The sequence below is a fragment of the Hippocampus zosterae genome, chromosome 3 (genome assembly GCF_025434085.1).
Source record: "Hippocampus zosterae strain Florida chromosome 3, ASM2543408v3, whole genome shotgun sequence".
Taxonomy (NCBI): domain Eukaryota; kingdom Metazoa; phylum Chordata; class Actinopteri; order Syngnathiformes; family Syngnathidae; genus Hippocampus; species Hippocampus zosterae.
This window is the reverse complement of record NC_067453.1, coordinates 15,422,936-15,449,254: the sequence shown is the minus strand read 5'-3', so window position 1 is coordinate 15,449,254 and position 26,319 is coordinate 15,422,936. Positions and strand designations below refer to the sequence as shown.

General features: G+C 42.9%; 1 protein-coding gene across 2 annotated transcripts in view; it reads left to right on the top strand.

Moving 5' to 3' along the window:
• The window catches only part of grm3 (glutamate receptor, metabotropic 3), a 54,149-nt gene that overhangs the window by 17,039 nt on the left and 10,791 nt on the right, over positions 1 to 26,319 (top strand). For both annotated transcript variants that reach the window (XM_052060242.1, XM_052060241.1), the window contains 7 exons: positions 228 to 371; positions 6,015 to 6,284; positions 7,858 to 8,449; positions 23,666 to 23,908; positions 24,004 to 24,193; positions 25,091 to 25,400; positions 25,481 to 25,674. In XM_052060242.1, the coding sequence (XP_051916202.1) occupies positions 228 to 371; positions 6,015 to 6,284; positions 7,858 to 8,449; positions 23,666 to 23,908; positions 24,004 to 24,193; positions 25,091 to 25,400; positions 25,481 to 25,674 (1,943 nt within the window). The remainder of the gene's footprint in view (positions 1 to 227; positions 372 to 6,014; positions 6,285 to 7,857; positions 8,450 to 23,665; positions 23,909 to 24,003; positions 24,194 to 25,090; positions 25,401 to 25,480; positions 25,675 to 26,319) is intronic.

Here is a 26,319-nt window from a genome sequence, read left to right as displayed (position 1 = left end):
TACTAATATGTTATTATATTAATTAATTATACTAATATATTATTATACTAATATCTCTCTTTTTTCACATATGCGAGTTGTATTCGACATTTTCACGAGTGAGATTCAAAGCAAGAGTTGTATGAAACATTTTGGCCCGACAAATCTAATAATGCTCACGATGGGCTGGCTCCCCCCCCCCCCCCCCCCGGGTACACTTCTGATGAGCTCCGCTTGCCTTTTTGCAGGCGTTGGAGTTTGTGCGCGCGTCGCTCACCAAGGTGGACGACTCGGAGTTCATCTGTCCGGACGGCTCTTATGCCCTGCAGGATGACAGCCCACTCGCCATCGCTGGCGTCATCGGCGGTTCCTTCAGCAGTGTCTCCATACAGGTAACATGTGTCAGTCATGACTGACCTTTTTTGTTGCTCGGATTAACGGCATGGACTGACATGAACAGTGTGACGTTATAGGTAGAAGGTGAGCAATAATGCTTTGCTGAATTACTGAAAGACAAGACAAGCAAACTTTTGTCCACGGATATAAAAAGTCTACACCCCGCTGTTCGAATACCAGATACAATGAGACCAAGAGAAGTTATTTCAAAATGTTTTATTTAACACAGGGGTGTCAAACTCAGTTCCTGGAGGGCCACTGTCCTGCATGGTTTCCAAGTCTCCCTGTTGCAACACAGCTGATTCAAATGATCAGATCATCAGCAAGCTCTGCGGAAGCCTGACATTGAACCTGACATTTGAATCAGGTGTGCTGCAACAGGGAGACTTGGAAAACATGCAGGACAGCTGCCCTCCAGGAACAGAGTTTGACACCCCTGATTTAACATTAGTATGACCCATAACCTGTATTTAAAAATAAATGAAACATTTTACTCAGGGGAAAAAGATGCCACATCAGCTAGTTACAGTAAGTTACAAATGTAGCGACTTAGTTACATTCACTCGAGTTGCAGTTTGAGTTTGTATGTACTTGCTGTTGAGTTATATTCAGTTTTTACCTAGGTGCAGTTACTCAGTTACGTTAGTTACTGAGTTCCATAGCCTTCATTACTTAGCTTCAGTTGTGTAATTACAGTTACCTAGTCACAGTTACTACAAACTGGAAATGTGATAAGTGGTAGTCTTGCCTGACTACAACGTTGTTCTTTCAAAACACATTTTTACTGTTTTCTATTCTCCTCAGTCACAATATGTATTATCCCATCAAGACCGTTTTGCCCCGAACAAGACTTTCTCTTCAATTCTTTTTCATTATTCTCATAAAATGCCTTCCCTCATGAAGTTCCATCCTCTTAAAATGTGCACTTATTTCCTTTAATATCCTACTCCAAGCATCTCTATTTTCGGAGGAGCACATCCTGAGCTTTTGCTACAATGGATGCGAGAGAGAGAAAGGGGGGGGGCGGAACAGAGAGAGAGAACATGGAGGGCTGATTAAGCATTTTGCTCCCGATACTCGACTTGTTTGTTGACCTGTAAGGCGTCTCTGCCTGATATTTGTAGACTGTGTGCTGACCTCAGCCTCCTCCTCTTCCTCTTCCTCTTCATCTTCTCATCCTCCTGTGTCCCGGGGCAGGCGGTGGAAACACCACACACAGTTCTGTGTTTGATGTCGGGAATCCTCCCTTTGTTGAGCCAAGTGCTGCTCTCCTCGCTCAGGTTGTAGCGGCTATTGTACCCGCGTGTCAGGGATTTGTCAAGGGGTGTGGCGCAAATGGGCATAACATTAGGCACGCTACACAAAGCATATTTCATTAAAATCAACATATAATATGATAATAATATGGGCATGTGCTGCTTGTTGAGGGGGCAGCTATAATGGAGCAATGTGCTGCTGCCCTTTGATGACATTTAAATCAACGTCCAGCTTGAAAATAAAACCTGCCCATGCCATCAAAAGCAGCTGTCAATATGTGTCTGACAGTCTCTGTGTGGGTTCGTATCAACGTCAACATCAACCCAAATCCAAATATAATACAAAAATGGAACATATTTGAAAGAAATTACAGAAATATTAGGGGAAAAAGGTAGACTTGGAAAAATATATATAGTCCCATAGTCCCACTGGAAGTACATGCAATGAATGTAAAACTCCGTAATGTTGGTAAAATGTACGGACAAACATATTTGGAAAATTACGTAGAAAAAATATGCACAAAGGTATGAGGAAAAAAAATCTTTGAAAAAGTATTAATAGATGTATAGTGATGCTTTGAGAAACGAGGGACCTGAGTTGTGTGTCAAACCCGTTGCTCAGCCAGTGTTTCTTTTTTTGTTTGTTTTTTTTAATCTGGCGGTTTATTTCCATTCTTTTGTTTTTCCCTTTTACCTTGCTACTATTCTTTATCTTCTGCGAAGAACTACTACTACTACTGTCACTGCGACTTGTGGAGGTTTGACTATACTGCTGTACATATGTCTGTCTTGGTGACCAAGGCCTTAAAATCAGAGGTTTAGCCACAAAAATGTGGCTAAACTTGTAGAATTATTTTTTATTGTATTCAATTTTGTCTTAACCTTACATTTTTATAAAATAGAAAAAAAGTGTAGTGCTATTTTTCTTCTTGGAAAAAAAAAACATTACAAATCTTCTTCGTTTTTGGGGGGGCGACTGGGGTGGACATGATACTTCCAAATGTGGAAAGATGGTCATAAAATGACAACATTGTTGAATAAGTTTTCTTTTTCCAGAACTGTATATGATCACTTTGAATCATCATGTTGGAAAAGATTAGCAATTACATATTAAACCATAATCCATTCACCGTCTATTTATTTTTATTTTCCTCTTTGTCTGCTGTTGTTGTTTTGTTTTGTTTTTCCTGTGGCAGCTCGCAGCAGATGGGAGAATCCTTCAAAGAATGGCCTTGTATTTATTTGTGTCTGTGCATGCATGTTTGATCGTGCTGTTTAAATGTCTTTGCTCCATCTGTGCCTGTGTGTGTGTGTGTGTCCTTGTGTGTGTGTGTGTGTGTGTGTGTGGTTATGATACTTCCACTGTCTCAGAACGCTCCTCGGATGTATGAGTCAGTCCTGTGTGAACTGTTAGTGTGAGTTATGATTAACAATCCAAATTAGCCACTCGATAAATTTCAATTTGCTCAGCGATTTATTCTAAAACAACTCGGTTCCGCTCACAATGCGATTTTCCTCAGCAGTTCGAGGGCCGCGCTGCACCTCACCACTACGAAAGCACAGGGAGAGATGGGCAAACTAAAGGGTGGCCCACTTAAAAGTAGCCCGGATTTTTTTTTAAATTAAAATATTTTTTTAATTTTTTTCAAAACATGTATTTAATTACGTGAATGTTACAAGTGACCCAAGTCTTTCCAAAACCTGTTTTTATTACTTACTGGTTACAAGAGATGCTGGAAGTGTTCCAAAACTGCTCCGGTTATACACGTTGGCGCTGAGCCAATTTTTGTTTGTTTTAGATTATATACGAACAGTAGTGCTCCTACCTTCTCCGGGTGCGTACCATACCTCAAGAAAATGGTGTTTTCCTTGCAGCAGAGAATAGTGATTGTGGAAGGCTATGTGCGAACCGGATCAATTAAGAAAACACAAGAGGCCTTCACTCGCGAGTACCCACAAACAAAACCACCGGCTAAACGTTGTGTTCAGAGCCTGGTTAAGAAATGGCGAGACACTGGCTCTCTCGCAAACGTGAAGAAGCAGAGACCTAAATTAGTCCGGACGCCCGAAGTTGTCAGTGATGTTCAGCAGCGAATTACAAATAGCCCTCACAAGTCAACTCGGAGACTATCCCAGCAAGTTGGTGTATCACGAACGACATGTCAGCGTGTACTGAATTCTCTGAAACTGAAACCATACCGAATTTCATGTGTTCAGGAACTAAAGCAGCCCGATAAAGCTAAACGCATTAATTACTGTACATGGTTGCTGACTACCATTGCAGACGGACTTTTGGACCCACTGCTATACTTTGTCGGACGAAGCATGGTTTCACTTATCAGGATACGTAAATTCCCAGAATACGCGGTACTGGTCTTCTGTGAATCCCCACATGACACGCGAAAAACCACTACATGACCAGAAAATCGGTGTTTGGTGTGCAGTTTCAGGAACACGGATAGTGGGCCCATTTTTCTTTGAATCAACAGTGAATACCGATGTTTATCTGGGCATCTTGGAACAGTTTTACGAGCAACTAACACCACAAGAAAGAATGTACTCCTTCTTCCAACAAGATGGTGCAACATGTCACACGTCCCACATGTCACTGGCATCCATTCATGAAGTCTTTACGGAAGAGCGAACTGTGAGCAAGGGGTTATGGCCACCACGGTCTCCGGACCTGACCTCATGCGATTTTTATCTATGGGGGAATTTAAAAGAAAAGGTGTACGCAAATAATCCTCATACCCTGAACGAACTCAAACAGAACATCACCAACACTATCCGAAGCATCACCTTAGCAGAGCTGCAGTCAGTATCAGCCAACATCCTGTGCCGTGCTCAAAAATGTATAGATGTCAATGGGGGACACTTCCAGCATCTCTTGTAACCAGTAAGTAATAAAAACAGGTTTTGGAAAGACTTGGGTCACTTGTAACATTCACGTAATTAAATACATGTTTTGAAAAAAATTAAAAAAATATTTTAATTTAAAAAAAAATCCGGGCTACTTTTAAGTGGGCCACCCTGTATCATCATTCGTAACTAGCATGGGGCAGTAAAGTTAGACCAGTGAGATTTTGTGTCAGTCTTGGTTCAATTTAAACTGGGTGGAATGTTTACCAAACTGAAAATAGCGGATTTAGTCTTGAATAAACGTTACAAAATTTAGAATGCACGTTTTGTGGGAGAAAGCCGGACTACTCAGGAAAAAAAACCTCTTGGGAGACATGGAAGAATGTGCAAATTCCACACACAGGAGGGATTCAAACCCAGAATCTCAAAATTGTGAGGCAAACATGCTATCCACTAGGTTGACCTTGTAAACACTTTGTTGTAATGCAGATTTTTTTTGTGTGTGTGCTAACTAGACAACGTGCAATAGAAAACATCCCTAAAAATCGAACTACCGGTACATATCACCGTTACATACTTTAGATGTGCGTACGTGCCTGCATGCATGTGTGACACTTCACTCGTATCTTGACCGAATTTGATTATACATGATTGCTATCAGCAGCAAACTTCCAAATATATTGACATTTTTATCTTTGAAAAGGAGGGAAAATGCATTAATTAGAGGATCGTTTCTACTGTATGGGTTTTACTCTCTAAGCCTTTTTTTTTTTAAATTACAGGCCAGCAGTCATTTCTGATCAAACTTTCATTAACACGCTTAATTAAAAACCTCCACACACACACACACACACACGCACGCACGCACACACACACACACACACACACACACACACACACACACACACACACACGCACACACAAGGAATGCGCTGGCCAATACAAAACAGTGAGAAGATGAACACATGCAGAGCGTGTGCTTATATAGAGCGCTGAATAATTCCATACATGATGAATTTTGACAGAAACCAAACACATCATTAGCTGTATGCGCATCTTTACTTGCCGTCGAACAAGGAGGATTCCTTACAAAGACACGATGGGGGATTTTTCTGGTGACTATTGTGCTGAAAGGGTTTGTTTTCCATGTTTTGCGGGGTTTCTTTTGTTTTGTTTTAGTTCCCACTGGGCCGTGTTAGAGAGCTGTGAAGGAAGTGAAAGGTACACTAGTTTTATTTAGCTCGACTTCCTTATCTGCCACGGGCCGCTGTTTGCACATTCACAAAGTGAAATCAACCTTGTCAACCAGCCAGGGTGATTCACTCACTTTTTCAAAGAAGTAGTGTCTACTTACTGTATGTTTTTCACCAAATCAACCCCTTGCTAGTGTTTTAAATGTTTAATATGTATGAATGAGATTTTTGACACATCTAAAAGCAGTTGCGCGTACCAAGTTGTGACACAAAATCTTCAAGATCTTGCCAATGATCCAGTTGTGGTCGCTGTCATCTGCCCTTCATCCAGGTTGCCAACCTTCTCAGGCTCTTCCAGATCCCCCAAATAAGCTACGCGTCCACCAGCGCCAAGCTAAGTGACAAGACCCGCTACGACTACTTCGCCCGCACCGTGCCGCCTGACTTCTATCAGGCCAAGGCCATGGCTGAGATCCTGCGCTTTTTCAACTGGACCTACGTCTCCACCGTGGCGTCGGAGGGCGACTACGGAGAAACGGGCATCGAGGCCTTCGAGCAGGAGGCCCGCATGAGAAACATCTGCATTGCCACATCAGAAAAAGTAAGCTATGGTATGATTAGGAGATGAACTTTAGATCAAGTTTTTAATTTGCATTGACACAGAGCGTGATAATGCACCATTTTCTTTTGCCTTTTGTTCTCAGAAGTGAAAGACTAAAAAGAGTGATGGGCAATGCCACAAATGATTGCAATGCATTAAGTAAAATGGAGGTACTGATCTTAACCATTCATGCTAGACTTTATCAGAATATTGCAGCTAACCACGATCAATTACAAAAAATTAATACAGTGATCTCTCGCTACTCAGCGGTTCGGTTATTGCGGGTTCAGTGCGTTTTTCAAACATATTTTAAAAATACATATATATTCAGTATGTATATATATATATATATATATTTTTTTTTTTAACATATACATGGAGTACAGTGCTGTATATGTTCCTCTATGTGACTCGCTGTTGTTTTGCAGCTTATCTCTTACCGTTTGCGGACTTTTAAAAAAGAACATGTTTTTTTTTTTACCTGTTTATGTTAATTGGACGCTACTTTGCGGATTTTCGTTTTTTGGGGTTTTGGTCCCCATTAACCGCGATAAACGAGGGATTACTGTAAACTATCACCGATCCGATCAGAAGATGGACCAATCCAGCATACCAATTGAAACAACTTGTTTATTTACAGTGAACCCCCGTTATTGACGGAGGATTGGGACTGGACGACTGAAAAGCAGATATTTTTGTTTTAAGGACACCCATTGAAATGCATTGGGCAACAATAGGCACAATTAAAGCCTAAAATATATTCTCCAAAATGCTGAGAAACATTCACAGACAAGAACAATTGAAAAAAAAAAAAAAAAATCATACTGTTTATGTTGAGATCCCTCAATGTCGGATTATGCGGCTCCGATTCATGACATCATGGATAGATCTACAAATTACAACATTACGACCAATCAAAGATTTTACATATTATTCAAAATATTTGGATCGTATCCATAGGTTTTTGCACATGGAACCTTTATTCTGCTATGGGGTTATTGCTGCTATTGCAGCAGTGTTAGCAGTTCTGTAATGAACATGGAAGTTAGTGACAGACCTTTCTGATACAGTACAAATAAAGATTGGTACGGATGCTTTAAACCACTGGTGTCAAAGTCAATTTTATGTGGCCCGCGCAACCAAATCAAACATGTCCACTTACATGATGCGTTCTAAAATCTGTGCCAAAATTCATATTCTCATACATAGTAAATAAGAGAGGCATTTTCTTGTTACCAAACCCCTCATTACAGTAACTTAAACAACAGTTGAATAAACCACTATTCTTGACTTCGTTTTATGGTTTCAGTCATAACGGCCCTCCAAGGGAAACGTTAACTAAAACGTGGCCCGTGTCAAAAATGGGTTTGACCCACCTGCTTTTAACAATATAGGTTGAGTCAAGGTATTTTTTTCCCCATCCTGACATTGATAACTCTAAGTAGAAGGCTTGTATCAGTATTTCAGTGTCCTGCAAGAAAGAAAATGAATTAACTTTGACCTGGTATGTTTTCTTTCTACAAGTGGACTTTTTTTCATGTGCCATTTGGTTCAAAACCTTGGATCTATACAGGTGGGACGTTCCAACGCCAAAAAGTCATACGAAGCCGTAGTCCGCCAACTCCTCCAGAAGCCCAACGCCCGTGTGGCCGTCCTGTTCCTGCGCAGCGACGACGCGCGAGAGCTCCTGGCCGCCGCCGCCAGGCTTAATGCCTCCTTCATCTGGGTGGCCAGCGATGGCTGGGGGGCACAGGAGAGCATCGTCAAGGGCAACGAGGTGACTGCCGAAGGAGCCATCACGCTGGAGCTGGCCGCCAATCACGTGCCAGAGTTCAACCGCTACTTCCTCAGTCTGAACCCCAAGAAAAACCTTCGCAACCCGTGGTTCAGGGAATTCTGGGAGCAGCGCTTCCAGTGCTCACTGGGCAGCGGCGGAGGGGAAACATCTCTCCCCCTGTGCGACAAGGAAATATCCATGGACAAGAGCAACTTTGAACCTGAGTCCAAGATCATGTTTGTGGTAAACGCAGTGTACGCCATGGCCTACGCTCTTCACAATATGCAGCGCAGCCTCTGCTTCAACACCAGCACACTGTGCGATAGCATGAAGGCCTTGGATGGTCGCAGACTCTACCGGGACTTCATACTGAACGTCAGCTTCACAGGTAAGATTGCGTGGGAACTCCAAAGACTGCAAGGGCAAGTCTTTTTAAGATCTAAAAACTGGAGTGGATAGGTGTCGCAATTAAGTTTTACCTGGTCAAAAGGGAACACTTTTGACCAGGGAACTTTTGACCAGGGAACACTTTTGACCACCGATATCTGTAACTCCATTCTTGACTTGATGATGACGTGACAACAATATAAAATGTAAATTGAGATCTAGGTTGTTCTCAACCTCTCGCCCAAAGTCAGCTTGGATAGGCTGCAGCTCATCTGTGACCCTGGTTAGGCAAAGGGCTTTACAAAATGAATGAATTAAATTTTGGGGACATGCAAGGCAGGAAAACAAAGATATGGATGGATGGATGGATGAATGAGTTCTGTCTCATGAAAAGTAGCCATTGTTCTGTGAAAATTAATCTCAATTACAGCTTGTCATTTCCAAATAAGAATGGGGCTTTTTTCTACTTCTATACTTAAGTATATTTCATAAGTCAGAATGTGTAGCCTACTTTAAGTCAAGACATTGAATCAGTACTTCAAGTTTTACCAGTCTTTTTTTTTTAACTTTTTATTTTGTCTGTACTACTTAAGTATGGAGCATGAGTAGTTTTGTCACCTTTTATGAACAGTAAGGACAGCTGATGTCCTTCACAGCCTCAGGATCCAAGTCCTGAGACCAATCGCCTTAATTTCCATGTATTGTTAAACAGCAACAACTATTACTGGCGACACACCATGACCAAGTTGCTTTGAGCAATAAGAGCGGCGGCTAATCCACGGTGCCGTATTCTTTCCTCCTTGCACTAATGAGATTGGTTGTGCATTATAATAGCTCCTATAGCGGGCTGCCTGCTGCCGCATCTGCAGCTCTCGTCATATCTGCCGGAAAGAGAGAGAGAAAGAGAGAGGGAGTAAAGTGTTGATTGACAGCGCGACAGAAGCAGCGGTATAAATAAACTCAAGCGTCACAGGGACTGACACAGGTGTAGAGGTGCTTATTTCCCATGCCCGAACATCAAAAATGCGCAAACAGTAGCACGACAGAGCTCTTCTCACTCCAAAGCCCTCCGTCACACTGTCCTGTGCTGGGGAAATGAGTAATTGCGATTGAATTTTTATTGGTGGATGCAGCACTTCATCACCGAGCCGCCCAGTTCACTTGCGAATTTGTGAAGTGAATCAACACCAAACCCGAATGCCCTCTTTCAAAAGCCCCTCTCACAGTGCCCTGTAAAATGGGAGGCGTGATTACAATTGTATTTTCACTCGTGGAGGCAGCGCTTCATCACAAAGCTGATGTGGATCTGTGCATTTGGTATTCCAAACAGAAATGCCCTCCAAACAAGCTTCCTACACCCTCTTCAGTCTGGAGGCAACCTTGTAATTCCTCAGATCGGAGTTTGTTTTTTTATTTCCGTCTATGGTTTGTTGGTTTGTAACAGAGCTCTCCGTGACTCATTGACCCATTGACTCAGTTCACCTGAGTCAAAAAAGTAAAATCCTGCGTGGTGATACTATGATTGGGTATTTTATTTAAAAATGGTATTGCTCGTCAAATCAATCAAAAATTGGCTTTTGTTTATAAAAACATTCAATTCAAAATCCTATATGAAAACATTCAAAATATTAGTGCATGTATGGAATCCTCTGTAATGCTTTCCAACCAACAATGCTGCAGAAGGCTGCCGATATATTGTCTGGAGTGGCCAACAACGCGATAGAACTACCGGTCCCTTACCAATGACAATGTACACCAACCCACGATGAATTGCAAGCAATAACACGAGGCTAATAACCGCAGCCTATATAGCTTACCTTTCTTCCATTACCGATGTGTCTCATCTCCACTCCATGTCTGGTCGTCCGGGCACAGCATTTTCCAAATCCTAAGCATCTGGCTCGTACATGTATGGTCCAACATACTTATTGCCAACAACCTGCTCTAGCGCCAATTCTTCAAACACATGTTTGAAAAATCACTTTCTGAATCAATTTCTGAGTCACTTTGTACACTATCCACATTAGGTTGTGCCATTGTGTTCTTGAATTGACGTCACATTTCCGGGTTTGACGCTCATCCAGGTTTCACTTTGGGAAAACGATCACTTTGTCAAATTTATGAAAGAAAATTACTTTTTTTCATTCTTTATTTAATGTTTGTTCTCAAATTACTTTACTGATTACATAAAAATATTGCATTTGGTATTTTTTGAAATTACTTCACAGTTGACCTTTAAGTATTTGGCATGCTCAGTAACATTCTTATGCTGTATACCGGTACTTTTTGGAGATACCCCAACATCTCTTCAAAGACCAACAGGTCCCTGTTTCTGTGGCAACCTGTTCAAATGTGACAGAGAAAGTTCAACATTGTTGGTTTTGAACCGTACTATTTCAAACTGTTACCACTGTAAAAATTACACATGTTTATTTGATTTTATTTCTTGTACCCTGTATTCTAGTTTGGCTATATGATATTCATTCATTCATTCATTCATCTTCCGAGCCGCTTGATCCTCACTAGGGTCGCGGGGGGTGCTGGAGCCTATCCCAGCTGTCTTCGGGCAGTAGGCGGGGGACACCCTGGATCGGTTGCCAGCCAATCGCAGGGCACACAGAAACGAACAACCATTCGCACTCACACTCACACCTAGGGACAATTTAGAGTGTTCAATCAGCCTGCCACGCATGTTTTTGGAATGTGGGAGGAAACCGGAGCACCCGGAGAAAACCCACGCAGGCCCGGGGAGAACATGCAAACTCCACACAGGGAGGCCGGAGCTGGAATCGAACCCGGTACCTCTGCACTGTGAAGCCGACGTGCTAACCACTGGACTACCGGGCCGCCGCTATATGATATGTTTGAGGGAAATACATTCATTGTGCTAACAAGAAAAAAAGGTGTTTAGGGCCTGTAGGGCTTCATGATTTCAACTATTAACAATGTTTTTCTTTGATTCAATCTATTTTATTAAAAATGGGTCAAATTTGACCAGGAATCACCTCAGTGGACACAGACTTTATAGCACCTGTAACTGATAATATTTTTGTGAATTAGGGGGCACTTTTGGAAAACCGTTCGAATTTCAAAAGCTAAAGAATGACCTGAGGATGTTTATATTGCTAACAAATGTAATGATGGATGACATTTACTGTCACTCAAACAGTACTTTTTGTAAGTGTTAAAACGATACCCAGGTGTCTTTTAACATGACTGTCACACTCTTTAGTCAAAATACACAAAGAGCAAATCAACAGCACACTTAACTTCCGCATTTAACACCCTGCAAAAAGTCAGCCGACACAGGTTCCAGCTCACCCGCAACTCTAATGAGGCCAAGCTCTGTTTGGAAATGAATGGATGGACTTGTGTGACGCAGTGGATAATCAGAATCAGAATCGGAATCATCTTTATTGGCCAAGTATGTAGAACACACAAGGAATCTGTCTCCGGTATAACACGCTGCATTTGTATTATCGTAAACAAGGACATGACAAATAGGTATGCAGGGAAATTTCGTAATGTAAGTGAACCATAGTGCGGCGGTACCACCCAGTGACAACTGTGAGGCAAGTGCAAAGTCAAGCAGTCAAGCAGAGCAAAAGTGAACAGTGGTAGAATACAATACTATGACAGTTTGTACAGTTGGTGCAGAAAATCATTGAACCATTTTAGAATGACCAGTAGCAGTATTTGTAGTACAAGAAGAGTGACTACGTTAGTTAATGGCTAGAGGGAAGACGCTGTTTAAGTATCTACTGGATTTGGTGCGCATGGATCTATAGCGCCTGCCTGAAGGGAGTAGCTGGAAAAGGTGGTGGGCAGAGTGCGGGGGATCCAGGAGGATTTTCCGTGCCCTTGTCTTGATTCTTGCAGTGTGCACATCCTCAAGAGTGGGTAGAACGGTGCCAATGATTTTTTCCGCCGTCCTAACTGTCCGTTGAAGTCGGATTTTGCCCTTTTTTGTGGCGGCACCAAACCAAACCGTAATGGAAGAACACAGGATTGATTCGATGACTGCCGTGTAGAACTGTCGTAGCACCTCCTGTGTCGGGCCATGCTTCCTCAGCAGCCTCAGGAAGCACATACTGTGCTGGGCCCTTTTTAGGATGGAGATGGTGTTGACTTCCCACTTCATGTAAATTTGTAAATTTCCCCAGTGTGGGACGAATAAAGGATATCTTATCTTATGTCCTGGGAGACTCTGATTCCCAGGAACTTGAAGGTCTCAACGGTTGACACAGGGCAGTTGGATAGTGTGAGGCGCAACTGTGGAGAAGAATGTTTCCTGAAGTCCATGATCATCTCTACAGTCTTGACCATGTTCAGCCCGAGGTTGTGCACCAGAGCTCCAGCTGCTCCAATCGTTGCTACTTTTTCATCACTGTTCAGAAAGAGAAGTCAGGAGAAGTTTTAAAAGTGTTGAGAGGAGGGCAAGATTCTCAGCCCGCCGTTTGAAAACAATCCAAGAGTGTGTGTTGCTTTCGGCGCGCTGCTGTTGCTGCATGCGGTGTGTGTTCACATTCTGTTCATCTCGACGGTTGCTATGGTACTCAAGCAGACGGTGCCAATTGTTTCGAGTCTTCCAGTCGATCATGCAATGGGCCCTGTTGCTGGCCACACGCACAAAGACAATCTGTATATATCAGAGGCGATTGCTCTAGGACTATATATATATATATATATATATATATATATATATATATATATATATATATATATATATATATATATATATATACTGTATATATATACTGTATATATAAGAAGCTCAGCTTCCCCTAAAATGTCAAAAATATGTGATCAAATATATGTGTGTACATACAATTGTGTGGACATGTCATTGACTAAATATGCGCTACAACGCGCTCAACTTTTGTTCCGAATCAGCCTCTTATTACTGGTTACGACGCGACTCTCTTCTCATTCATTCCCACAGCTTCACTGTGCTTTAAACTGTGTGGGCGCTGAGCGTCGACCGTGTGGACCCTGGCCGTCTAGAGCAGGGGTGTCCAAACTTTTTGCCAAGGGGGCCAGATTTTATGTGGTACAATGTCGGGGGGCCGACCTTGGCTGACATTCTTTACATTGAACAACAATATTGTTCAACAAATTTTAGTAAGCCAGTCTGTTTCACATTTCCATTTTTATTTTAATTTCAACAATCTTAAGAATTTCTTTTGGTTCATTTGAAACAGGTATATCACATGCAACTGCTTATTCACTTGACTTTTTCTTAAACAGAAGTCTTCTGAGTGCAAATTGATTGATTTGAAACATAAAATGTATCACCATGACTTTTCAATAGTCACAAAACCTTTGACTCGAACAACAGGGAAAGGAACAAATCCACAACTGCAAGGATCATTTGAACTATGACATATCAGTCAATATAAACACGGAGTGATGTCTTGTTAACTCGTGAGTGATGCCCTCTAGTGTCTAAATGCTATTACTCATTTAGTGAATGCTATTACTCATTTAGCCACTAGAGGGAAGTACTCTATGAAACATCACTCACCAGTCTACGCGACCTCAGTCAATGCAACACGTGTTCCATTGCGCCCAACCTGCGGGCCAGACGGCACTGATTTTATGACAGGGGCCGAGGGCCGGATGAAATTCGAACACGGGCCGGATTTGGCCCCCGGGCCGGACTTTGGAAATGCATGGTCTAGAGAGTTCAGTGTAGGTTGTCCCGGTGCATTAAAACAAGACGAGTCATTGGATAAATGATGGTTTTGTCCCGCCCATCGGACGCTCAGCGTCTCTGAGAGTCTATGGACAGTGGATCGCTGGCCTGGACGCTCAGTTTTTCTGCATGATGATTGGATGACCTGTCTGAGGCTGAATCTCTTTATGATTGACAGCAAAATGAGCCAATCACCAATCTTATGGTGAAGGCATCCTATTCATTTTTTTTTTGAAAAGGAACAGAGATTAGAATTCACGTGTCAATAAATGGACACATTTTATGATGTAGGCCGAAAATGAGCTTCCCCTCCTTGACAGACCAGCATGCACCACTGGTATATATGTGGATAGATGCACATGTAGACAAAAGGTGTTTTTGTTTGTTGGCTTTTTACAAAGGCAGCTTTTGTTTTTTAACTCGCATGAAATTGCAGACACACAACCCACACAGAAACAGACACCTCTACCAGCTATCAACCACCCACTCGCCTCTTCTGACGTGGAGCAAACACAAACACACTAACACACACACACACACACAAACTCGCAAGCACAAACGATGATGTATGAGAGATACCCAAGCCATGTGTTTTAGTTTATCTTTCAATCTTGGTGGGGGTCGAACTGAAGATAAGTCAATCAGTTTTATTCTATTTTGTGGTAGACATTCTTGTATATCCATTATGCAGGTGAGAGGAGCTTCGAGAACGTACTGCATGACAATATTTTAAAGATATGCAAGTCATCTCGATGATATCGTTTTCTTTTTAGTTAAAGAAGATGTGGGTGTTTTAGCCTTGCTTGTCTTCTTCGCTTTATGGGGACCAAGTTTAGAAACTGTGTGATTTGGACATGATTGTTAGGTCTGAATTTTGTAAGTGTATATTGATTAGTTGTACTTATGGTATGTATTTATGGAGACCAAGCTTAGTAGTAATTCTCTAAAATCTTATTTTTGATTTTAGTTTGGGTTTTGCATCACATGATGTGGTTGTCGGACTTCAACATGTATTCATTGCGCTGGGGAGAAGAACTTTGAGGAGGAGTGTTCTAACCTTTATGGGGACCGTGTTCAGAAACACGTGTTTAAGCTGTAAATGTTTTCCTATCATCATTAGGACTAACTGAACAAGATGCATTTTAGCCTTAGGTTTCGTCATACTGATCGGGGCGAAGCTGAGTAATAAGATAAGATAGATAAGATAAGATAAGATAAAATATGATGACATAAGATAGATAACCTTTATATGTCCCACACTGGGGAAATTTGCAGTCTAAATTAATTCAGTCAGGCTGATTTTCTGTTTAGATTTTGCATCACATGAGGCGGTTGACGTACTTTGCGAGCTGCGACGTGGGCGTGCAATACAGTTCGCCAAAATGTCAATGTCAATCAAAAAATAGCATATCCTGCCAAAATCACAAACACGCCAAACTGGAGTTGCCCCACCAAGAAAATTACGGTGCGCTGCTTTCTATGCATAGCACAATCTGCGGTACCTTGGGCGAGCAACAGCTCCAGCACGAAAATGAATTTGCGCCTGTTTTTACGCGGAATGCACGGGTGCCGGTCTACCAAAATAGGGCCCATCGTGTTGGATGAACTTGTCCTCGTTTATTTGTCAGTGCCAAGTTCACAATATGGGTCTAAGCCTAACCCATTGTCATGCATTCATGAGGACCAAATATTAGTTCAAAGTCATATTTTCTAGTTCAGCTGGTTTGTGTTTTATATCAGATGATGCGTTTGGTAAACCTAAATGTATTCACTGTTTCAAGGAGGAGCTGCTTGTCAAGACATTAAAAAGGGAAACACCTTCCATCTCTCAATCATGTTCTTCACCCAAAGCAATTGTGTATGTTTATTTTATGTGGTTGACTGACTTAAACATATTAATTGCAGATGTGAGAGGGGCTTTGAGGAGGAGCACTTCAAGACACACACAAGTGATTTGCACAGCATATTCGTGGTTTGATACACCAGAGTGCATTTTGGTCATTCTTGTGTACAGTCGGTGGTCTCGTGGTTCGCACATCTGGCTCACACTTCTCAGTTTCGGGCTTCAAATGTCCCTTTCTCTATGGCTCCAAGTTGAGATATATGACATGAGTGATAAAAATGTGCACATGCGTTTGTGTGATGTGTCTGTATTGGCAGAGGTGGCGTTTCTCCAGGGCCATATTGAGCAGCAGAGAGCTTACTGTGACGTTTTGGATGCTCGAGAACAACCTTCCTCACCTCCTCCTCCTCCGTCTCTGTCGCTCTCTTCCTCATCCTTCCATCCCTCGACATCTCTCTCAGACTCCCTTCTCCTGCTCCTCGTCTTTCGCACTTAGAAAGTGTTTTCTCGCCACATTCAAAAACAGCACATCCCACTCAGACTTCACAAGGTTGCTCTCCTGCCTTCGCCACCTCTCTGCGTCAGTCTGTTTGTCGCCTCCTTCATCCCTCTCCCCATCCGTCCATCCATCCGTCCTTCAAGCATTCCTCCATTTAATGCCGTCATGCCCACCTTCTGTTGCCATCTTCTCCCTTTATACTCGCCACCTTTCTTTGCTCTTATCTTGTCTCTCAGCTCTCCTCTTCTAGTCTTCCTTTTGTCTCTTGTATCTCAGCTACCTTCCTCACACACCTTTCGGTCTATGCATCGCTCTGCCTTGTTTTAGTCTTCCCGCCCTTGTGTGCTGCCGCTGCTGCTCATTTCCCCCCCTGGGGATTGACTCCACAGGGAGAACAAATATAGAAACTGTGTGTTTCTGTGTGTGCACATTGGTGACATATGAGTGCATCCCCACGTCCAGATCTGTAAGTGCGTCCCTTTTATGCTGCGTGCACTGGCCACAGGTGTACCAAGGTCATCAACTCTCTGGAGTAAATAAAGAAAGGGGGTTTTGTCTGTGTAATGCTGGCCAAGGCATCTGCAGAGCATTGATTGTTATGTTTATGTGGAGCAGGTATATTCTAACATACGTATATCCATGCCCTGACTCGTAAGGAACACATTTGTTAACTTAAGAGAGTCTTTACAATGGCTCCACATCATGACACTAGGACAATAACATGAATAATTGAGAGAGAGAGAGAGAGAGAGAGAGAGAGAGAGAGAGAGACAGAGAGAGAGGATTTTATTAGAATGCATTGCATATACCGGTAGCTTAAATAGTAATTCTGCCTGAAATGTTAGGAATAAAACTGTTCTTAAAGGTTATATACAAATTTAATTAACTTAAAAGTTACATACAACTGAAGTGTCCACCGCAGGTAGTGATTCTTTAGTGTACCAATAGTACCATACAGTACTTTCAGAATCATTTGTACATAGTATTCACATATTTTCTATTAATAAAATCAATTGCAGATGCATTATGTTCCATTAGGCGGCACAGTGGTCAATTGGTAAGCACGTCAGCTTCACAGTGCAGAGGTACAGGGTTCGATTACGGCTCCGGTCTCCCTGTGTGGAGTTTGTTGTCCCCGTGCCCGTGTGGGTTTTCTCTGGGTACTCCAGTTTCCTCCCACACTCCCAAAACATGCATGAGAGGTTAATGGAACACTGTAAATTGTCCCTAGGTGTGAGTGTGAGTGTGAGTATTGATGGTTGTTTGTCTATGTGTGCCCTGCGATTGACTGGAAATCGGTACCGGGGGTACCACGTCTACTGCCTGAAGACAGCTGCGATAGTCTCCAGCACGCCTGCAGCCCATGTGAGGATAAGCGGATTAGAAAATGGATGGATGGATGTATTATGTTCCATTAGCTTTGAAATTAAAATGTGAATACGGGGTAATATTTACCATCAAATCTTTCTTGGAATAGGAAAAATTGTGTGTATTCAAATTAGTAGCCAAAAAGAAAAACATCACTGCAGTGTTTGTAATCAAGCTTGTAGTAATGAAAAGTATCAAGCTCTATCACTCTCTATCTGTTCTCTATCTATCTATCTTATTTTCTAGTCTAGATGTTTTGGGTGATGTCTTTTCAGCATGTATTCATTGTGCTGACGAGAGGAACTTTGAGGAGGAGCTGCGTACCAAAACACGAGAAAGTTAATTACACATCAGTGTTTTTCTCCATTTAGAATTATAACACACGTGAAAGTAACTCGCTCATGCTGCAGTTTACAGACTTTAAAATGTATTAATTGTGCTAGCAAGCTCGCTACAATCAATAATTATGTAAATTTCCCCATTGTGGGACAAATAAAGGATATCTTATCTTAATCAATGATTTTATTATTTTGCAATGTTACTGCAAATGCAATGAATAGTTCAGCCCTAATATGTGGTCCAGTCTCATAATATATTGTAATGTTGTCAATCCCTTTGCCTAATTACCATTTCAAATTTGCATCACACAAAGAAAAGTGAAGCCAAACTGGCAACCTTAATCTCCTCACTTTTAGATGACTTTTTCCAGCCACTGACTTCCTTTGTCGTCATCTCTCTCTATCTCTCGCTGCCCTCCTTTAATACCCACAATCCCCCCTGGGCAAGACTTAGCCTGACATGCTCGAGAACATAATTAATTACTCATTCTGAAAGGAAAAGCCTCTTTTCACCACACCCCTAATCTTCAATAATAAGCACTTTCTCATTTTGGATACTTGCTGTAGGACATTGTGTGCCGCTTGCTCTCATGGTACTTTTTTTTGGTGACAATTTCATCATCATACATTATCACTGTATGCTCAGATATTACAATCACACCTCTGACCATCATTTTTGTAGCCCGTTCCATCCAACCAGCAGCTTTTCTTTGGAATAGAAGCGTTTCGTTCCCTTGTTATCAGCACACTGGAGAACACATGAAAGCTCAGAAACACCTTTAAATTCTAATTAATTGGATTAATTTTAGACATGCTTTTGGTTCGTTTGTTTATAAGTAGGTAAGGGACATCTGAAAGTAAAAGGTTATGCAGCTTATAGTCACTGAGCGGTGTGGAAAAGTCATGATTAGTCATTTGGGGCGAGAATAATGCCATCTGCAAGCTTGGTTAAACTTTGCAGCCTAATGTCAACACACATGCTCCTGCTATTGGCAACATTGACATAGCTTATATGAGTAAAATTAGCTGTTGTGTTATCTTATGTTCGGGACTCCTCAAGATTAGAAAGTATATACTGTACTGTACTAGTGTATGGAATGGGCTGTTTCAGAACTGTTTATGTTATGTATTCCTTTGTTGTTTGTTCACAAACACCCCCGCCCACACACACATAATTTATTTTGTGATTTCTGGAATTTCTGATTTGGTGCATTATTTTCGATGTTGGCATCCAAGCTATCGCTAATTTACGTTTTTCCGAGGCGGTCTCTGAACGCCTCTTGAACCGAACGGCAGAAGAGAAGGCGCGTTGTCGGACAGAGATGTGTTTTGTGATTTGTTTGAGAGTGTTAAAAGAATGAATATAGTGTATGTTCAAAAAACAAAACAACACGACAGCTCTATTTGTTTCGGAGCTGCAACGCTGGTACCAAGGTACCTTGACCATCTTCAAGCAACTTTCTTCGTTGAAAACACTCAAACATTTTAAATAATGAGCTGAAAAAAGCAGCTAAAATGAGCTTTTTGTGAAAAGAGCAAAGAATGTCAAGCAGAGCAGTGACTTCGACATGAATATTTTTTTGTTTTTGTGACTGCTTGAAATCTAAAACAAATACAACCAAAAAAACCAAAACAATACAACAATACGACAAAAATGTACTGAGAAAAGGTTTGGCAAAGCAAAATCGCAAACTATGATGAGAAATTCACTGGCACCACCTAGTGGTGGAGTGTCGAGTAGAGATTTCCTGATTTTGTTTTGTTTTTTGCTAACTAAAACAACCAGGGTTATTGTCAAGGTACTATCTTGGCATCTTCTTCTCCTTTCATCTTGTCCCTCTTCAGGGGTTGCCACAGGGAGTCATTAATTTCCATCTCTCCGTGTTCTCTGCATCCTCTACTCTGACTCCAACTACCTGCATGTCTTCCCCCACGGTATCCATGTATCTCCTCTTTGGTCTTCCTCTCTGTCTCCAACCTGGTAGCTCCATCTCTAACATTCGCCTACCAATGTATCCACTGTCCCTCCTCTGTTCATGTCCAAACCATCTCAGTCTGGCCTCTCTAACTTTTTCTGCAAACTTTCCTGTCTGAGTTGCCCTCTGATGACCTCATTTCTGATCCTGTCCATCCTTGTGAGTCCTAAGGAGAATCTCAGCATTTTTAACTCAGCCACCTCTAACTCTGCCTCCTGTCTTTTGCCTATTGCTATTGTCTCTAGAATGTACATCATGGCTGGTCTCACAACTGTTCTGTAAACATTTCCCTTCACCTTAGCTGACACTCTTCGATCACAAATAACTCCTGACACTTTTCTCCAGCTGTTCCATCATGCCTGCACTCTATTCTTCACTTCTCTTCCACAGCCTCTGCTGATCTGCGATCTGCTGATCTGTTGATCCTCGGTACTTAAATTCCTGTACCTTCGCCACCGATAGCAGATTTTTGCTATTCATGGCAAGGCTTGGTATTTGTAGCTGCTAAGAAGCTAAACCCTAGTGGGGGCCTAACTTTAACGCCACTGAACTTGACATCAGCATGTCCTTTTGACACAGGTTCAGGCTTTGTGCTAACATCAGCGCTTGGCATCAGGCCGTAGGCCAAAGCGCTTCTGTGCATTGTGACGGCTGGTCAGATTGAGCACAATTTAACATTTGCCAGTCTGGGGTTTTTTGGTCGCTCAAGCAAGGTTACTGGTGTTCGTGATCGCTAATGCTCCGAAATAGGACATCTTAGTTTTCATTATGTACACACTAATTAGGGTTCAGCACAGATTCTAATAAGGAGTCGTTATGATAACCAGTGGCCAACTGTTGTGTTAGTGTGTATGGGTGTCTAATGGGAGGTGGGCCCCGCTTGTCTTATTGCTTTAGTGTTCTTAACAGACTTTATTATCTGCCAACTTGGCAATATAATGGATTCATATCTCCTCCTCCTCGTCTGCAGATGTTATCAGCGCTTATTTAAATCATTTTCATTTAGCTGTCACCCCAACATTTAGCCCCCCCACACCCCACCCACCCCACCCCCACCACCAAACTCCGAAATAGACTTGACAAGGAGAATTTCCTGTGACGGAGATGCGAGAGTTATGTTGTCTCCGTGATTTATGGATTTCATAAAAGTCCCACCTCCCGCCACCGTTGGAGCAGCTTTCGACGCTTGCAAAGATTTCAATTGAAATGCCACTCACAGCACAGTCCCAGCTAATTTGCGCCGTCCAACCCACGAGCTGGAGCCAGCAGTCTGCCTGGACACAAGCCAGCAGCCGTCAGCTGCTGGAGAGGGACACACTTTTAGAAACACCTCCCAAATGTTTTTTTAGGAAATATCTGCTCCTTGGGTATAGGACATTTTTACAGCTACTGCTTTTATAAACGTATTCATTGTAATACTGTGTTACGGTTTGTTGGCTTTGTGTTGCAAGCCAAAATTTGAGATGCACAGTGCAAACTGATTTGCTCGGTTCCCACGCTCTCTACTCAATACCCATTAGAAAATATCATTTTCCATTGAAATGAATGCAGACACCAATAATCTGTGCTGGCTAATACTATTGATGAGCTTCAAGTCATGTCAAATTTAGGGTAGGGTCTTAGAGTGTTGAGGGTGCGTGTTTCAAACTACCGGTAAGTGCTTTGCCACTGCCTTGCGACATCTGCAGGCAACTAAAAATACAACATCGTCAAATAACGGAGGATCTGTGACAGATTCGCATGAAAGATCCAAAGCCAAAGGTCTGTTCTGCTCTTTCCTGGCTGCTACCACGTAATAATTTGATGTAATTTTTGTTTCGTCGGTGAGTTGTTCCGGTGTCACGTCCAAAATTACCTTCTCGCACTCCTTGGATCCTCCTTTTCCTGGTGGGCTTCTCCATTACCGTTCCTGCTCGCCGCCAATGTTCCAATCTAGCTCAATGTCCTCGGGGTCCAAGCTAATCCTCTCCTAACAACTTGTGTACAAACCAATTTGGCGCTTTTCCTCAGCGTAGCGCCCTCGCAGAGAAGCCCCCGAAGCCAGTTCCATCAGTGAGTGGGCAGCAAGAGCGATGCCCAGGGATCTTGTGCTCTACCTCCACGCCTCCATGATTTTACGGGCCCTTTGTTAACGACGCATTTCGGTACGAGGTGTTGTCAGATCTCATTGTGGAGCCGTGATTTTTGTGTCGATGTGGCCTCGGGGACAAATTGGAGGCCATTGACAGAGGCAGACATGGCCAAGCATAGCAGGCGTTTTATAGCCTCTTTGCAAATACTTGATGAAAATGTCTCGCTCTGAGTTTTTCAGCCTCACACACCGCAGACACAACTTTATTATGAGAGCCCGAGCACCAGGCCTTGCCAAAGTTGCACCGTCTGCAAAGTTAGACACCAGTTCCTCCGCCTGACACAGAATTCAGTGGACATGTCTATCGTAACATGATGCAAAAAAAAATTGAAAAAAGAAGACATTTTCTGGTAAAGTCCAGGTTCTCCTTCAATTGAATTCGGCCAAATCAGCCCCAATTAGAATTCCAATCAGAATATAACAATGATCCAACAGCACAATGCGCGCGTGTGTTTGTGTGTGTGTGTGTGTGTGTGTGTGTGTGTGTGTGTGTGTGCGTGTGTGTGTGTGTGTGTGTGTGTGTGTGTGTGTGCGTGCGTGCGTGCGTGCGTGTGTGCGTGCGTGTGTGTGTGTTCGGTAACACAAGCTGAAAGTAGTCACTGGATTTCCAAACCGAACCTCCTCTCCTATATTTTTGATTTTACTAGTGAACAGTAAACTGCAGTGAAATATAGGTTCTTGTCAATTTCAAATTTGTCAAATTTCAATGCACTAATGGTACTTGATGGACGTAAATGTAGACAGATGATATGTTTGGGAGAAGTAGTTAGGTTAGTCGTTATTGTGAAAAAGAAGTGGGTGTAGTAGACTAACGTGTTATTTTCTAATGCTGATAAGTCACCCAAATGAGCCCAAGTGGAAGTATGCACAGATGTGTGTGCTCAATTGTGAAGCTTTTTTGTATGTCCTCTTATCTGGATGAAGCATGGGTTCAATGTTTGCTGACCATTCCAAGAAGCCATCAAAAAGGGAAGAACGGAAAAAAATGGCTAGTTTCGTGGACCTCAACGGTCTTGAAACTCATCCATTTTTACATGTTTGTGCACCCTGGTAAAATTGCATTGCATTTATTTGACAGGGCGAGAATATTATGCCCAAAATCACACTCAGTAACACCACATGAGATGTAGGTTAAAAAATAAATTTAAAAAACCTGAAAGCAGTTTATTGAACTGGAATTTGTTGCCGATGTATATCATAACATCATGCATAAAAATGTCTCAGGTATGCATGCAAGAAATAGAAGAGGAAGTATGGTGTCAAAGTTTCATGGTCACTTTGAGGCTTCAGAAAGGTGCTCGCAGCAAAAATTCTCTCATGGTGTGATTGTTCGCACATGTCCACTCATCATTTCATTTCTTTTTCAGCCCCCTTCTCCCCCGCCGGCAGCGAGACAGCCGTCAAGTTCGACTCCCAGGGCGACGGCGTAGGCCGCTACAACATCTTCAGCTACCAGCACTCCGGCGAACGCTACGCTTACGTGCCGGTCGGCGAATGGGCTGAGAGTCTCAGTCTTAATGGCGGTCTGATTCAGTGGCCCAGGGAGGCGGCCCCCACCTCGCAGTGCAGCGACCCCTGCAAGCGCAATGAGATGAAGAAAATGCAGGCAGGTGGGACAGCCATTGCTTGCATTTTCACCACACACTATCAGTCCGAGAGCAGATCAAATCCTATCGCCAGTTTTTTTTTTCTGTCTGCGTCCCAGGCGAGTACTGTTGCTGGATCTGTACTGCATGCGAGCCTCACGAATACCTGGCTGACGAGTTCACTTGTTCACCCTGCGCTCCGGGTCAGTGGCCCACCGACGACCTGACGTCCTGCTACGAGCTCCCTGAGGATTACATCATGTGGGAAGACGCGTGGGCCATCGGGCCCATTACCATCGCCTGTGTGGGGTGAGTGATGATCGTCATGCATCATGCCTGCGCTCGTTTTGACCCAAGCAGATTAAACCTCCAGAAAATGATTTGGTTATGATGGAGGTACTCTCTTGAATGTGTACCAAAATGGGAAGTAAACGACACTCAAGCAATACTAAAGTCTTGATTTCAGTACATTCTGTGGTATCTGGATTTACGAGTATCCCAAATGACAAGTTTCTTTTTCCAATGACGAGCCATTGCTCGGTTGATTTGATGAGGTGGACTAAAGCAGAATAAAGCAAGAGCCTTCCAAAGAGCATGTGTCTATGAATTGCTGTGCATGTCGCTCAGATTGAGGTTTTTATTCATCTCCTTCCTGATGGTTTGGCTTTACAAAAGGTGTTAAGTGACTTCACTGAATTACTTGATCTCTCCATTCTTGAAGTTGAACCTGTTTGCATACGACGTCCTTCCCAGCAAGGAGCCAAGGTTATAATTGGGTGTCGCTGAATGACAAGCTGGCCAACTCAGGGCATTTGATTGCTGTGCCCCGCTTTGGTCCTATCTATTGAAATGAAAAGGTTCTACGATGCAAGTCAAGCTTTTAATGGGAGTCGACGGGTGAAGATTTGTGCGCAGCAGACTGGAAATGCATCACAAACCCAGACAATAGAAATGAATAGAAACAAATTTGTCAAGAACTATATGTACTGTTTAAGTCATTTAAAAATAGATTTGGAAATATTTTGAATATTTGATTTTGATTATTTAATTATTGTCTTACTGAAGATAATTCTATGAAGTGCGATGCCGAGCAACCTTTTCTTTTTCTCTATGTGAATGTTTGTCCATGTTCAAGCTGATCTAGAGAATTACATCCACAAATACTAACTGATTTACACGCATGTTATGTTAAATCTACCCCTCCAGCTTCTTGTGCACCGGCCTGGTGCTGTGGGTGTTGGTCCGCCACAATGACACGCCACTGGTGAAGGCGTCGGGCCGCGAGCTGTGCTACATCCTCCTCCTGGGCGTCTTCATGTCTTACGCCATGACCTTCCTTTTCCTGGCCAAGCCGTCGCCGGCCATCTGCACCTTGCGCCGCCTCGGCCTGGGCACATCGTTCGCCGTCTGCTACTCGGCACTGCTCACCAAAACCAACCGCATCGCCAGGATCTTCGGTGGCGTCAAGGATGGAGCGGGTGCTGCCAGGCCGCGCTTCATCAGCCCGTCTTCTCAAGTCAGCGTCGGCCAAAATGACCGACACAACATGACATAGTTCAGCGACGTCCTGACCCGAGCACTCCCCATGTGTCACAGGTCTTCATTTGCCTGAGCCTGATTTCGGTGCAGTTGGTGATGGTGTCCGTGTGGCTGCTGCTGGAAGTTCCAGGCACGCGGCGCTTCACGCTGCCTGAGCGCCGGCAGACGGTCATCCTCAAGTGCAACGTGCGCGAGGCCAGCATGCTGCTGTCGCTCAGCTACGACGTACTCCTGGTCATCCTGTGTACTGTGTAAGTGTCATCCCTCCTGTTTGTTGTTCATTTGTTTTTGACAGTAGTAGAAAAAGTGCTGGTGTTTTTCCTAAGGTCAGACACCAACCAGTTGATGGATAAGTGCCACCCAGTAGTATGTTGTTAATTTGTTTCTGACAATGACTTCAAAAGTGGACCCACTCCCACAAAATAGAATGACAGACTCTGATATGAACCTAACACTTCCCAGTCAGCAAAATTGGTCTGGCCCAGCTCTGGGGCAGACACGGCACGTGCACTCGGCCCGCATACCTTAATGAATGACGGTCCTGCAGTGGCCCACGTCTGGCATCCATGATGTGGGCTGCATTTGGCCCAGATCTGAACCACATTGTAAAACCATATCTGGCCCTACTCCGGCCTGACGCTGGGCCAGAACAGGTTCTTGATATCAGCCTAAATTCAACCTCAACTAAGCCACATCTTTCATGACCCATATTTGACCCACATTTTTTAAAAAGTCTCAAAAACGACAATAAGTTTATTGTCATAATTTGTGAACCTCACATATAACTCCACATACTCATAAAATGCACTTTTCTTTATTTAACAGTGAACACAAAGTCCAAATTGGAATGCAGCTTACTCTTGAACGGTATTTTTCTATCCTTCAAATTCTTTCAC